This window comes from Papaver somniferum, chromosome 11 (genome assembly GCF_003573695.1).
Source record: "Papaver somniferum cultivar HN1 chromosome 11, ASM357369v1, whole genome shotgun sequence".
Taxonomy (NCBI): domain Eukaryota; kingdom Viridiplantae; phylum Streptophyta; class Magnoliopsida; order Ranunculales; family Papaveraceae; genus Papaver; species Papaver somniferum.
Window position 1 is genome coordinate 23,318,622 of NC_039368.1, and position 15,241 is coordinate 23,333,862.

The following is a 15,241-nucleotide window of genomic DNA, read 5'->3' on the forward strand; positions in this document are numbered from 1 at the left end:
TCCATTGATTGTTTCAACCCTCCGTTTGGCAGCCAGCGCCATGTGGTAGGGCCGCATGGCTTTGGCATATCTTAGGCGCGGCCAAAATTAAGTTTTTGGCAAAACTGTGATGTTTGGTCTAGGGCAAGAAGTTGCCATGCGTTATGTGGCGAACTTGTACGGCTGAGATTTGCATCTCAGGTGGAAGGATAGTTGTTGATTATTACAACCCTCCGTTTGGCAGCCAGCGGCATGGTGGTAGGGCCGCATGGCTTTGGCATGTTTTAGGCGCGGCCAAAATTAGGGTTTTGTCATAACCGTGATGTTTGGACTTGGGTCGGCAGTTGACATACGTTAGGTGGAGAACTTGTACGGCTGATATTTGCATCTCAGATGGAAGGGTAGCCATTGATTATTGCAACCCTTCGTTTGACAGCTAGCGGCATGGTGGTAGGGCCGCATGGCTTTGGCATGTTTTAGGCTCGGCCAAAATTAGGGTTTTTGCATAACCGTGATGTTTGGCCTCGGGCCGGAAGTTGCCATGGGTTAGGTGGCGAACTTGTATGGCTGTGCATCTCAGATGGAAGGGTAACCGTTGATTATTGCTACCCTCCACTTGGCATCTAGCGGCATGGCAGTAGGGTCACATGGCTATTGGCACAGTGGTGCGACTGGCATGGTTGGCATGCCTTGGCGCGGAGATGTGGCTGGCATGGCATGTCGTTGGAACAGTGGTGCGGTTGGCATGGTTGGCATGCCTTGGCGCGGATATGTGGCTGGCATGGCATGTCGTTGGCACAGTGGTGCGGCTGGCATGTTTGGCATGCCTTGGCACAGAGATGTGGCTGGCATGGTTGGTATGCCTTGGCACGGAGATGTGGCTGGCATGGCATGTCGTTGGCACAGTGGTGCGGCTGGCATGGTTGGAATGCCTTGGCACGGAGATGTGGCTGGCATGGCATCCCGTTGGCACAGTGTTGTGGCTGGCATGGTTGGCATGCCTTGGCGCGGAGATGTGGCTGGCATGGTTGGCATGCCTTGGCGCAGAATGTGGCTGGCATGGCATGCTGTTGGCACAGTGGTGCGTCTGGCATGGTTGGAATCCTTTGACGCGGAGATGTGTCTGACATGGCATGCCTTGGCACGGAGATGTGGCTGGTATGGCATGTCGTTGGCACAGTGGTGTGGCTGGCATGGTCGGCATTCCTTGGAGCGGAGATGTGGTTGGCATGGCATGCCTTTGGCACAGTGACGTGGGAATTATGGTTTGGCATGTTGAAACCCTAATTAGCATTAAAAAAAGGTACCCTAATAATTTTCTCACAGACGTATTTAAGGGCTCAATAAATGCGCTTAGTGGAGACATTATTACTCAAGTTCTGTTTCTTTTCAGAGTGAAGTTACTATTTGACTAAGGTTTTACGATTCTAACCCTAAGCTAAAAACCACCATCAACATTAAGTCCCCTGCTTAGCTCGGAACAGGGGCATTGTTGTGAGGTAAGCATAAAATGGTGACAGACAAGGACAAAATCAAAAAGGCAAGTCATGAAAGATGGTCAGGAAGATCCGGCTAACCTTTTTCGGGAGGTAAAGAGAATCCATGACTCTTGCGTTGTTGGATCTGCGTAAATTCGGCTCATGATGCTTCTGGATAGGCCGTGGAGTGGTAGAGATGGTTGTTGGCTGAGATGTAGACTGTTGGCATCAGCTTGGAAGGGAGACGCTAGCATAGACTTGGCGTTAAATGGATCCGTCGGCGTTGGTCGGTTCGGAATGGAGCCGTCAGCATTGGTCGGCTTGGAATGGAGCCGTCAACATTGGTCGGCTTGGAATGGAGCCGTCAGCATTGGTCGGCTCGGAATGCAGCCGCTTGTATAAACTTGGCGCGGCTTGGAGTGGATCCGTAGGCGTTGCGCGGCTTGGAGTGGAGCCTCAGGCGTTGTGCGGCTTGGAGGGAGCCGCAGGCGTCGCGCGGCTTGGAGTGGATCCGGCTTGAGTTCCTTGGAAGGGTGACGACTGGCTTCAGTTCCGTGGAAGGATGACGACCGGATTCAGTTCCGTGGAATGATGGAAACTTTGTCTAAATTCAGGTTTGGCATGCCGAAACCCTAATCAGCGCTCTTTACTAGAATCGTTGTAGAATTCTCCTACGAACTCGTATTTTGACGGTCCGCACCTCCATTTCGATAAGAAAAGAATTTCATATCTCCCTAAGAAGGGATATTTAGGTTTTGAGCTCGTTTAGGAGGAGAAAACAGCCCGACAGTAAAATTCAGGAAGAATTCAGGAGGGATGTTGCGGGCCCGAGGTGGTATAGTCGCGCCCAGTCATCTATTCTCGTTCATGGAGCAAGAAGGAATCTTCATTCTGTTCAAACTCTAGAAACTTCGTCCGCATGAAAAGAGGTATCGACCCTCTTCTGTTGCTCGTATGGATCCGTGCTTTCGTCTGTAGTGTCTCTCCAGTGGATTCCAAAATTTACCAAAACTCTACTGCATTCTTGGGATGGATATATGCTCGGCAACGATCATGTAAGGGCTAATCTTGGATATTGTTTTTGCGTTGTCGGTCCATCCTTGACTTTAGGTTGTTCAGTGTCTGGACCTTCTGATCGCGATGATGATATGTTGTGGATGATTGTATGGTAGAAATATTCCGAAGACACATGATGAAATAGATGAGTTAGGAGATATTCTGTTGTCGATGTGCTGCTATCAAGTCTTCAAGGACTTTGTTCCAAGAGACATCCTTCGAACCATCTTCTGAATCTTGGAATATCGTATGGAATGGGATGCGGTGAGCATTCCCTAGTAATATTTCTGTTAGATCCGATGGTTTGGCCGAATATGTGAATATATCTTAGTGGCGTGCTTTTGGAGTCTTCGGTGCACATGTACCGCTTCATGTTGAGAAATTCCTGCGGCTCGTAAAACTTCGGCAGTGATGATATTGAAATCAGATATAACCAGGTTGAGGGGAGTGAAAGCGTCCCATGATGTTAGTCCCCATGTGTAGCCTACTTTCATTGCATCGCCTTGAATCCATGTCCACGGGATTTGATACAAGCTTATTGTACTCTTCTGGATGTGACGCTGGATGCACATGGACGAAATATTCTGGATATCGAGGAAGTAGGAATGAGAGAGTTATGTTGTTTATCGTGTCTCCCTCTGTTTATTCAAGAAAATGTTTCAGCCGAGTCTTTGGAGTTATCTCATGAGTCTTTGATGGTCGTCGGGATGGACTGCAATGAGCACTCCTCAGTCGCATTTTTATTTAGTTTTTGAAGTTGTTTTCCTCTGAGCAGGCTTGAGATACGCCGCGGTCTCGTAAAGTGTTGAAGGCATCTTCTAGACAGAGAGGTGATGATATTCTTGCGCTACACCCTTGAATAGTAGATGACCTTGTTGTGGCTATGGCCTTTTGGTTGACTGTGCCTTCTGAGATTTGACAGTGAAGGGATTCCGTGTAGATCCTCAGTTCCCAAGTATGGTTTACATGTTTCCATCTTGTATGGTCAGTGGGTTGACCATGATAAAGACATCACCATCGGCGTTCGTACTGGTGATTTTGTTACTTCTTCCACGTGAGACTAAAATATGGAGGAGTACGGGTTACCTTTGTAGTGATTGTTGCTGCGGTGAAGCTCTGGCTGGTATCAACAAATAATCGGCAACAGTTCTTAGTAGCATATTTAATCAGAAGAGACTACATTGTCGTGGGAACAAAGTAGGTTGGATGGAATTGTATGGGAATCCATGGAAGTAAAAGGATTGGCTGGATGCATGAGCGAGCAAACTTTCCATGGTCACGAGTTTTGGAGGGATGGATCAAAAGGTGGCCATGACTACGAAGATTTTCTGGCTGCGATCATGATCCTTGACATGGGGAGTGTGGTGGTACGACCCTTTGCAGGAAGGAGTGGCGTTGAAGCGGCTTCGGCTCTTGGAGAGGACGTTGAAACTTAAGGAGCCAAACGCTGAAGCTTCGGCTTCGGATCCTGGAGCATCTTATGAAGAGAACGCTGAAGGAGCGGCTGCTGAGCGAACGTTGAACCGGAGCTGCTACCGGAGCGAACGTTGAAGCGGAGCCGCTGCTAGAGGACGTTGAAGCGAAGCCGTTGCTAGATGACATTGAAGCGGAGTGGCTGCGTCAATCAGTGTGCTGTCAAACTGGACACCCTTCAAGCGAACAATATTTAGGAGTCCCCGGTTCCATCTGTCAATCGTGCTTTCCAGGATAAGTTGGGGTTTGGGAACGACTTATCTGGCTGGAAACAACTGCTTTTCTGATGCAGTGCGGTTGAGGTATACAAATATGTCTTGACGCTGCTCCTTGGGGAAATATAGAATCTCACGTAAGTGTTTCATCGTAGACTGCACGATTTTGTGGGCGAAGTCCTCGGAAATCATGCAGCTTCTGACAGGAAGAGAGTCTTTGTGAACTCAAGAGGGTTGCTGATTTTCTTTGCCTCGATTTTGGAGAAGTCGTTCCTGATCTTCACGTGTGATGAAATTGGATTGCTGATTCCCTTATACTTGGCGTTCAAGAGCAACGCGAGCCTCTTCATCTATAGATGCGTATCCTGCTGAAGTCCTTGCGCCGGATGTTAAAAGCATTCCTTATCAGCTCCATCTTGGGTTGGCATGAATCTTATTGTGACCGCTCCGTCAGTGTCTTGAGGAAAATAGGCATCTCTTTATGTGTTATAACCATGTCTGTATGAGCCTTACGAGAACCTTTTGTCTTTCCACCAGGTCAACAGCGGTAAAAGGAGGTCGGCTTCTTCCGTTTCTTCCAGTCTCTTGCCCTGATGGTGGAGTAGCGGCGGCTCTACTGACGGTTGGAGCTATCATACTTGAAGAAACATTGGGGTGGCGGAAGCGACTCTGGTTCTGGTGAACGTAGGTGTATCGTGCAGAGATGGCGCGGTTTCGATCACGGAGTGCTGGAGCCATGAAGCTGTTTCGATGGGTGAGGATGGCGCTGCTTTGGCTGGTTGTGGAGCGAAGGAGATTGCGTTGGACTCTGGATGGCTGTGGAGCGAAAATATGGAGCTGGAAGGGTGTAAGTTGTTAGCGCTGGAAGGATACAAGCTGCTGGAGATGGAAAGATGCAAGCTGTTACCGCTGGAAGGATGCAAGCTGTTGGCGCTTTGTTCTCACGTCCTGGTGTTAGCGGTAGCGCGGTAGCAATAAAGTGGGCAAGCATATTCCAGGTATGTACTCCAGTGTTTCTCTTCCAATTTGTTTTCTTGTTTTTTTGTGTTGGTGCAAACCCTAGCCATAGGTATTCCTTTCATAAACTTGTAGAGATACTTCATCATAAACAATTCCTCTTCGAATATCACCGTAGTAACGTCGGCTTCCTCATGAATAGTGACGAGTAATCATTATGATGCAAAGTAGGCACGTACGGGTAGGTGACTGCCATTGATTCCACGAAGAACTGGGCGTTAGGGTTTTTTCTTTTTGAAACGCAAACAAAGCGCTTGGTTTATGGTTTGATTTGAATTGATAGATAACTGTTATCTATGAGGGTTTTGGATTATTCTTTTGGAATGAATTGTTTTAGAATAATGTTGTTTTGGTTATGACTATAAGTAGCATAAGTACCCCAGGAAAGCCATGGAATTGTGAATGTTGTGCGACAGTAGAAAGCATGAAATGAAACATGGGAACAATATGGCTATAGGTTTTTATCATCTCAGTGAAGATTTTAAGTAATAGACCATGTATTTTTCCTAACAAGACTTACTCGGTTTTTTGGATCTCCTAACGAAACTGGATCTACCGGGTGTAAGTCCGAGTTTTATGGGAAGCGCCGTCGTGATCGCGAGAATTCCCCAGTCACTCCTTGTCGTGTGATAGCTGAGTCGTCGATCCCTAGGCGGATCGTTTGCTTATTACCTCTGGGAAGTCCCCAGCCATCCCTTGTCGTGGCATGACTGGTAATCGGGTCGTCTAGTAACTGAGTCGTCGATCCATGAGTGGATCGTTTGCTTCTACCGTCTTGATGTCTGGGTCGAAGTATGAGATCGATAGTCGGAAATTCGTATTGTAACCGAGATATTAATCTCCCACTGTGGTCGCCAATTGTTTGAGGGTGAAAACGGTTTCTGCTGATTTCGGTAATTTCGTGTGTGTGGGTGAGACACGAGTCTAAACCCCAAACAATGTACTGCAAGGGAGTACTTTGATTCGAGAGATCAATCTCTAAAAATCCGGCCTAAACCAAGAAATGGCCATTCCAGACTTGCTTCAGTCACAAAGTGAAGGAGAAGGGTTGGTTTAGGGATGGAAGCGAAGAGACTGTTGATACCAGAATAGTTGATTCGGGAAGAGTAGTTGTTTGACGACTTGTATCAGAAAGTGGAAATATAAAAGATGTGAAAGCTAACAGATGATTTCCGAGTGTTGTATGTTCCTGACCAAAAACTTGTGTTTTGTGGAAATAGGTGAGACCTATTTATACAAGTCGCAACGAAACGTACCCTGGTATCGTAAGAAGTGGAAACGGTTGAGTAAATGGAAGAAAGTGGTAACGGGTAACGCCTGGAATTGATGTTTCCATAATGAAGAAAACGTTTTACCATTAATTCTTGTATTTACTAACCGCCTCACCCTTATGACACTTTCCTGTAACGGGCGTAGTGTACGCCGCACGCTGTAAACCTCCAGACCAATACCCTGATGAGCATCCCCCAGTTTGTGACATGTTTTGATGTCTGGAGTGTTTTCTTAGAAAACGTGTAGCATGTTTCTACATGTGGCGTGGCCAAAGGATTTGGCGTTTGTAGCCAAGTTGGTGTCGTGACCAAAGAATAGGCATCGTATCCATGTCGGTGCCGTGACCAGAGAGTTAGCATTGCATCCAAGTTGGTGTCGTGACTAAGAGTTAGCATCGCAGCCAAGACATTGCCACGATTCTTTTGGTGGAAGGTTTGTACGGATGAGATCTGCATCTCAGGAGGAAGGGTAGCCGTAGATTGTTGTAACCCTTCGTTTGGGCAACCAGCGGCATGGTTGCAGTGCTTGCATGCTCTTGGCATGGCAAAATTAGGGTTTTTGCGTCGTGGCCAAGAGATTGCCATAAATCTTTTGGTGGAAAGTTTGTATGGTTGAGATTCGAATCTAGAGGAAGGGCAGCCGTTGATTGTTGCAACCCTTCGCCTGGCAACCAGCGGCATGGTTGCAGCGCGTGCATGCTTTTGGCACATCCAAATTAGGGTTTTGGCGTCGTGTCCAAGAGATTGCCACAAATCGTTCGGTGTGGCAAGTTTGTATGGATGAGATTTGTATCTCAGGAGGAAGGGTGGTCATTGATTGTTGCAACCCTTATTTTGGCAGCGAGCGACATAGTCGGCATGACTTTGGCATATTTTAGGCGCTGCCAAAATTAGGGTTTTGGCAAAACCGTGATGTTTGGCCTCGGGCCGGAAGTTGTCATGCGTTAGGTGGCGAACGTTGACGGCTGAGATCTGCAACTCAGATGGAATGGTAGCCGTTGATTGTTGCAACCCTCCATTTGGCAGCCAACAACATGTGGTAGGGCCGGAATGGATTTGGCATATTTTAGGCGCAACCAAAATTAGGGTTTTGGCAAAACCGTGATGTTTGGCCTTGGGCCGGAAGTTTCCATGCGTTAGGTGGCGAACTTGTACGGCTGAGATTTGCATCTCAGATGGAAGGGTAGCCGTTGATTATTGCAACCCTCCGTTTGGCAGCCAGCGACATGGTGGTAGGGCCGCATGGCTTTGGTATGTTTTAGGCGCGACCAAAATTAGGGTTTTGGCATAACCGTGATGTTTGGCCTTGGGCCGGAAGTTTCCATGCGTTAGGTGGCGAACTTGTATGGCTGATATTTGCATCTCAGATGGAAGGGTAGTCGTTGATTATTGCAACCCTCCGTTTGACAGCCAGCGGCATGGTGGTAGGGCCGCATGGCTTTGGCATGTTTTAGGCGCGGCCAAAATTAGGGTTTTGGCATAACCGTGATGTTTGGACTCGGGCCAGAAGTTGCCATGCGTTAGATGTCGAACTTGTACGGCTGAGATTTGCATCTCAGATGGAAGGGTAACCGTTGATTATTGCAACCCTCCGCTTGGCAGCCAGCGGCATGGTGGTAGGGCCACATGGTTGTTGGCACAGTGGTGCGGCTGGCATGGTTGGCATGCCTTGGCACGGAGATGTGGCTGGCATGGAATGCCGTTGGCACAGTGGTGTGGCTGACATGGTTGGCATGCCTTGGCGCGGAGATGTGGCCGGCATGGCATGCCGTTGGCACATTGGTGCGGCTGGCATGGTTGGCATGCCTTGGCACGGAGATGTGGCTGGCATGGCATGCCGTTGGCATAGTGGTGCGGCTAGCATGGTTGGAATTCCTTGGCGCGGAGATGTGGCTGGCATGGCATGCTGTTGGCACAGTGGTGCGGCTGGCATGGTTGGCATGCCTTGGCGCGGAGATGTGGCTGGCATGGCATGCCGTTGGCACAGTGGTGCGGCTGGCATGGTTGGCATGCCTTGGCGCGGATATGTGGCTGGCATGGCATGCCGTTGGCACAGTGGTGCGGCTGGCATGCCTTGGCGCGGAGATGTGGATGGCATGGCATGCCGTTGGCACAGTGGTGCGGCTGGCATGGTTGGCATTCCTTAGCGCGGAGATGTGGCTGGCATGGCATGCCTTTGGCACAGTGACGTGGGAATTAGGGTTTGGCATGTCGAGACCCTAATTAGCATTAAAAAAAGGTACCCTGTTAATTTTATCACAGACCTATTGAAGGGCTCAATAAATGCGCTTAGTGGAGACATTATTACTCAAGTTTTGTTTTTTTTCAGAGTTACGTCACTGTTTGACTAAGGTTTTACGATTCTAACCCTAAGCTAAAAACCACCATCAACACCTAGTCATGCCCAATTTGTAATTAGTGCATGTCACCATGAAATATCTTGATAGGAAGTATAAGCATACAATAAATAGGCTGCAATTATCTCGTCATGTGTTGTAATCATCTCTTGTCTCTTATTCCAAGACATATGGTACGATAAATAAACTGTTGAACCACAAATATAGTTCATTTCGTCTATTACGTATCCAACCCATACCATAAAAGGATCTAGTGCAGACCGTAGTTCATCAATTTCAAAACTAACAACTAAAGCCAACTCGTGTTGCAATGCCGAATGCCAAGCAAATCCTAATGCATATAGGCCAACAGACTTTCACAAGGGATGTACAATCATTGATTCCACTTAGTTTGCAGATATTAATCCTCTTGTTTGGCATATGAAAATTGGTGTAACATTCATCCTTTCTTCGTAATGCATAAAAATAATGAATTATCAGTATGAAACACATAAACAATGATGCAAATGCATCATGAAGCTTCCTCGAATAAGCAACACGGCGTAATGATGTTTTTCCATCGAATATGCTCCATCGTTTAAGATTTGTAGATTATAGATACATTCCCCCTTCAGTTAACACCTCTTCCTTATATATATACATATATATATATATATATATATATATGTATATATCTCATTGAAATTTCTACAAATAAGAGTTTTAGAGTTAAGGGTCATGCACCGAATCCCAGTACCTTTTCGAGACATACATCATCCAAGTAGATGTATAGGATGCATCTCGTTCTTAGCCGATGTCCAACTTGCCTAATGCACCATAGTAACGCATTTTATTTCTTAACCAACGTCCCCTCCCTGTATAAGTCTTATTCGTATTTTGCACACTCCGAAATTTAGGAGAAAAATGACACCCATGACCACCCAATTTCATTTGGGTGCAGTATTAGATGAAACTAGCATTATTAATGCTTTATTCGGTAAGAAACATAGAGGAATGTTGCATCTCCTGGTAATGGACAAGCATAATAATGTCATAGCATCAATATTCCCATACGATACACCTTTTTTTGAAAACATCACACGTTCGAGTTGATTTATTTATCCTAGCAACATATCACAAAGTACATATTATTGCCCAATGATGAATTCTGAGATAAGATGCATCATTTGCAATAAGCATGCATCACAGATTCAAGCTGATGCACCATTATAAAAATGACGTATCCCAGAGTATGAAACACAAGCTTGAGATGAAGATTCATCTCGTGCAATGAAACATCCGTCATAAGAAAAATTTGGGTGTTAGATATGGAGTTCAGAAAGTTCTTACGCTGTGTGGGTCCGCGAAATCACCATTAGGTTTGCAAACTCAAACGCACAAAGCTTATAGAACTTTTTCAAATTGTTCAATCCCTATTTGCAATACAGTAGTTACTAAAGTTTTTGACTTTGCTATGAAAGATAAATAGATATAAGGAAAATGAGTCTAAAAGGAAAATCTGCCTTTGTTACCAATTTTAGATGAAGTTTTTCGAATGATGTCCTCGTGTGTTCTTGAATCTTCAGTAGTAACTTTGATGATCCTAAGAGTTCTACTACCTAATCTAATCTTGACAGAAGATGATTTTAATAGGCTACAAATAAATAAATTGTTTTGGTATCTAAATCTTGCAACAGACTTGACATACCAATGCACGTGGATTCAACTAGAGCATTTATTTTAACAGAAGCTAACTCCACAGATATGAAGGCAGAAAACTTACACTCCTAAATTCTTGAAAGAACTAAAATAAATCCCTGAATGCTGCTAAATTCAACATGTGGTAATGAAATCGTCGTTAATGAGAAAAAATCATTTCATATGAGGGTCTTGTGCATATAAGGTAAGGTACCATTACAATTTACAATTCACATACTATGAATATAATTGGTCAATGATTTAACCACAATGAATTGCTTCAAGAGCACTTACCCCTTCAAACTCAAATTATGGACGAACTACAATCCCTATTTACGAATTCCTAGTGTAACCCTTTATAGTAAAAGAAAATTCAAGGAGATGAGTTTGAGACAAAATCAAAACAAAGAATGGTTGGATATTTCACATATGGATATTCGTTCGCTTCCGTCCTTTCTAAAATCCAAATAAAGGGGAAAAAATATAGTTTTGCTTCAGATCCTTATTCGTGTTTGTTAAGTGTTACAAAAGATCAACCATTCTGCAACACAACTCTAGTTTTATCTGGTTGAGCTATTTTCGTTACAAAAATAGTTATGGGGAGTAAAAAGCTACTTCAGTGAGCAAACTTTTTCTCACTATGGGGGTAGATCATCCCCTTTCTCTCTACACTCAATGACATACCTGATCAGATGAAGCAGTACGTCATAAGTGGCAAAAACAATAACACTTGGTGGAGCTAGCGAAACTTCTTTTGGTGCTCAATGTTGAAAATCACTAATAAAACCAAATATATATATATATATATATGTAGGGTCTCTCAAGTGAGAGGCAGTTTATGTATCGCCCATCTCACACATTTTTTTATTCCAACCTCTCTATTTAATCCATTATCCAGTAGTTGGAAAAGAACTTTATCACCTTCTCCTTACTCAATTTTTAAAGGGACTCATAACTCTTTCTCTTAGAGGGGATCCGTTGCCGTGGATATTGTCACATTGTTCCACAGTTCCCATATGTCAGTACTGTGACGAAGCGGCTCTTGCTCACCCGACAAGATCGTACGAGGTCACAATTCACCGAGATCATCCACGGTGAACAAGAATTGGGGATCAGATGCGGGCAAAATTCCCGCTGAGCCTAGTGTGAACTTTTTCTTGGCTTCTTACCCAAGAGCTCTGATTCCGCTAACAGCTGCCCTTTGTGTAGGAGCGACGCAACTCCACTTCAAGGATAGGATCCCTAATTGAGTGAAGTTCCGTTGAGAGCCTTCGTTACGTTCCCACACAGATTAAGAGTAAAGGAAAGGATTTGGGGCTGAGGTCACCTTTGGCATCTTTTATTTTATTTTATAAAACACAAACAATAGTAACTCAAAGCTAGATTTTGGTAATTTTTTCCTCTTATTTATACCAAAATTGGCACAATTTAAACATATGATATCATCATCTATTATTTTGAAAATTAACGGTTAAAATTAAAATTTATAGATAGTGAGGTTTGATATCTTAGAAAGCAAAATATTTTAACATGAATGCTGAGCATAAATTTTCAAGCATTATTTTAGACTTACCATCGTTTTATTTTACTAAGATGTTCATAAAGGAGTGTTGCATAGGATACAAAAGAACAATGTTTAAACACAATTTACAGATGATTTTTCAAACTTTGAAAATGGCTGAGAACATGTTTACCTAAATCATAAATTCAGCCCAGGTTAGTCACCATCTTTTACTCATGCAGTAGTCATACTCATGTTCAATGATGCACGATGATGCAACTTTCAATTCGGTGGGGGTTTAGAATTTTCAACCTTGGCCCACCGACCATAAGATATTTTGAAGCGCGCACACACCTAAAACCTGTGATCATGGAGCTGTAGTTGAGATGCACCTACCAGTCCCTCAAACTTCCCATTTCTTGTTTGGCACATAATTCTTGGGTATGGCTAAAAGGAGAAATCACAGTCCATCTAAAAAAGAAAGAAATTTGAGAGTGCGTCTGGTTTATTTCGGCCAAATCCTAGTTACTAGACGAATTTCAGCGTAGTGTTATGAGACATGTGAGCCCTTGCCAACTTGTTTTCAAGTGTATTATAAAGAAAAAAAAAATGTACAACTAAAGGAAGTGTTTTTTGTTTTCTTTTATTTTATCAACCCAAAGAAAGTTATAGATGAGCTAGTCTTCGGAAAGATTACAACCAACTCATGACCAAACTAGAAATGATAAAAAATCCTATTGAAAATTTGGTTTAGATTTGAAGCTTAAAGATATGCCAAACCCATTTCTCTTTAAGAAGTGCTTTCCCGATATTAATCACCTGAGGATTGAATGAAAACTTTGTTACCAGATACGATTAAATATAAATATGAACGTTAACCGTGTAAACAAAGAAACAATTGTATACACATAATCTAATGACACAAGAAATATATTAAATTATTTAAATCTTATTACTTCGACATAAACAATACTTACAGGGTACTTACATTGGTTGTTGGCACTATCTGGCTTTTAGTGCCAAGACGACGATGATATATACATATTATATTTTTAATGAATACATATCAAATTATTTGATGTTCGATGACTCAGAGATTTAGTTTAGTTTGTGCTGTCGGTTATGCCTTGGCATGGTTATTACCCTATATCCATGTCCATAAGCGATCGTTGTCGCATTTTAAGCCTTTTCAAGTTGGGAATTGTAGCTGAGCTTGCATGTAGCGTGTTTAGTTTCTATTGGGGCTTGGACACGACACAATGCTGTAATGTCTTCCGTAAATATCTCGGTATACATTTCGTCAGCCGACAACAGGATAACTTGACTCTTTTTGGGGTTTCACGACCGTTCCAGGCTTCTGCTAGCTCATCAAACCATTCATCATCCAACGCCTCAATGATTACCGTAAACTGATTGATCTTCTCAATCCAAACATTTGTTCCATTAATATAACAAGACCCATCGCAACTATCTGATCAAGTTCAGGTTGTACTGTCAGCTTAAACACATCACCACCGAATGATACACCTGCTTTAGCTTCTTTTCTTTGAATTTCCGCTACAAGTCTTTTTCTGTTGTCATACACAGCCACGGACCGTTGTGCATACGACCCGATAATCTCATACATCAGTTCCTTACTTGACAAACTTTTTAAACCGTTGATACTCTGACAAGATATCACCTGAGCTAGGTCCTTTGAAGCCAAGAAATTCACGGGCTTTTTCACCAGAAATATTGGACTAACTGAAGTTTCCCCGTCGAACACCATCCAATTATCTGCAAAACTCGATCTCTGTCAACACATTAACAAAATAAAAATTAGATGCTATTAATAAATCCTGAGTAAATGTCCATGGAAACAAATAAAAAACAAATAAAAGACAGAAACTACGCTCACCTTACGACGGATAGTAAGAAGAGGTTTTCCCGTGCCGCTCATTAAAACAATTTCATTTTTACTTCCCGATTGATAATTATCCACACGAAAAACAAGATTTCCTTTTGTATCAAAAACTGTAAAACCGTCACTGTTGAAGAGAAGTGATTTTTTCCATATCGTTAATACCTCCACTTGCCTGTCTGAAATATGTCGGGGGGTTTTTGTTTGCTCTGTTGCTGTTTCGTTGGGATAAACCTTTGGCATGGTTCTTAATCTGTCTGAAGTCTCAGGTTAAATTATGCAACCGGTTTAATAGAGGAAAAATACTGTGTAGTGTGAAGTAGAAGAAGTGTTTTGAGAGTTTGAAGTTTATGTCGTGGGAACAGGTTGTATTTATAGTCTGGGATGCGTGGTGGTGTGATCTTCCCTTTAAAGTTAATCTGACAACTATTTGTGTATGTTTACTTGTAGGGTAGATTCCGATGGGCAGGGTCCAGGGATAAACTTGTGGTGAAGGGTGATGACACGTGTGATTAAGAACTAATTATTTTCTTGGCTTCGGATTAAACAACAATTTGTAGGATCTCACGACCATGATCGCTGCTGAAGGGCTTTAAAAAAAGGCAATCGTTTATAATGTTTTTTGTCTTTTATGAAATGTATCATGGACGCACAAGATCGCAAGCCCGTGATAATGATTTGTTACTACTTTCGTTCCGGTTTAGATGAGTGTTTAGGATTATTTATTTATTTTTATTTTTTGAAAGTTTTCGTATTTTTACCACACAACTTCGAACGATACCTTCACATTTTATTTTGGAATCATAATTTTTTTTTTAAATACACTGATAGCAATTAATCTTTAAATAATAAAATATAAAAAATAAATAGTTGATTGTGTTCAAATTTAAGTGTAAGTTTTTGTCATTTATAAGTATATAAAATGTGATAGAAAAGATAAATCAAACATTAAAATTAGGTGAAATCATGATTTTGTGGCTTTTATAAGTTTATTGTCTCCGGCTTTTAAAAGTTGGAAATTTTGAAAATGCTTTGCATAAAAAGTGTTTATAATATCTTTTACGAACCACCAATATTAAAAAATATTATTATACGTATGTTTTGAAAAAGAAACAAAACATTACCAGAGCCAAAGGGTTTGTTTGGTACGACTTTTGAAAGTAGTTTTCCACTTACATACTCTTTTTCATTATTTTCATTTTCTAAAAGCTACTCCCTCCGTTTTAGGAAAAGTGATACTTTCACTTTTTCAATTTGACCTATTTTTAGACAAAAATGAAAAAGTGAAAATATCACTTTTCCTAAAACGGAGGTAGT

The 15,241-nt window shown here is 42.8% G+C and overlaps 1 protein-coding gene across 1 annotated transcript; it reads right to left on the reverse strand.

The window, feature by feature from the left end:
* Positions 1-13,006: 13,006 nt before the first annotated feature.
* On the reverse strand, positions 13,007-14,244 carry LOC113320114 (protein LURP-one-related 8-like). The gene is made up of 2 exons (XM_026568054.1): positions 13,922-14,244; positions 13,007-13,816 (listed from the first exon to the last, which is right to left on the reverse strand). The coding sequence occupies exons 1-2, from the start codon at positions 14,165-14,167 to the stop codon at positions 13,424-13,426; spliced, it is 639 nt and encodes a 212-aa protein (XP_026423839.1). The 5' UTR covers positions 14,168-14,244; the 3' UTR covers positions 13,007-13,423.
* Positions 14,245-15,241: the final 997 nt, after the last annotated feature.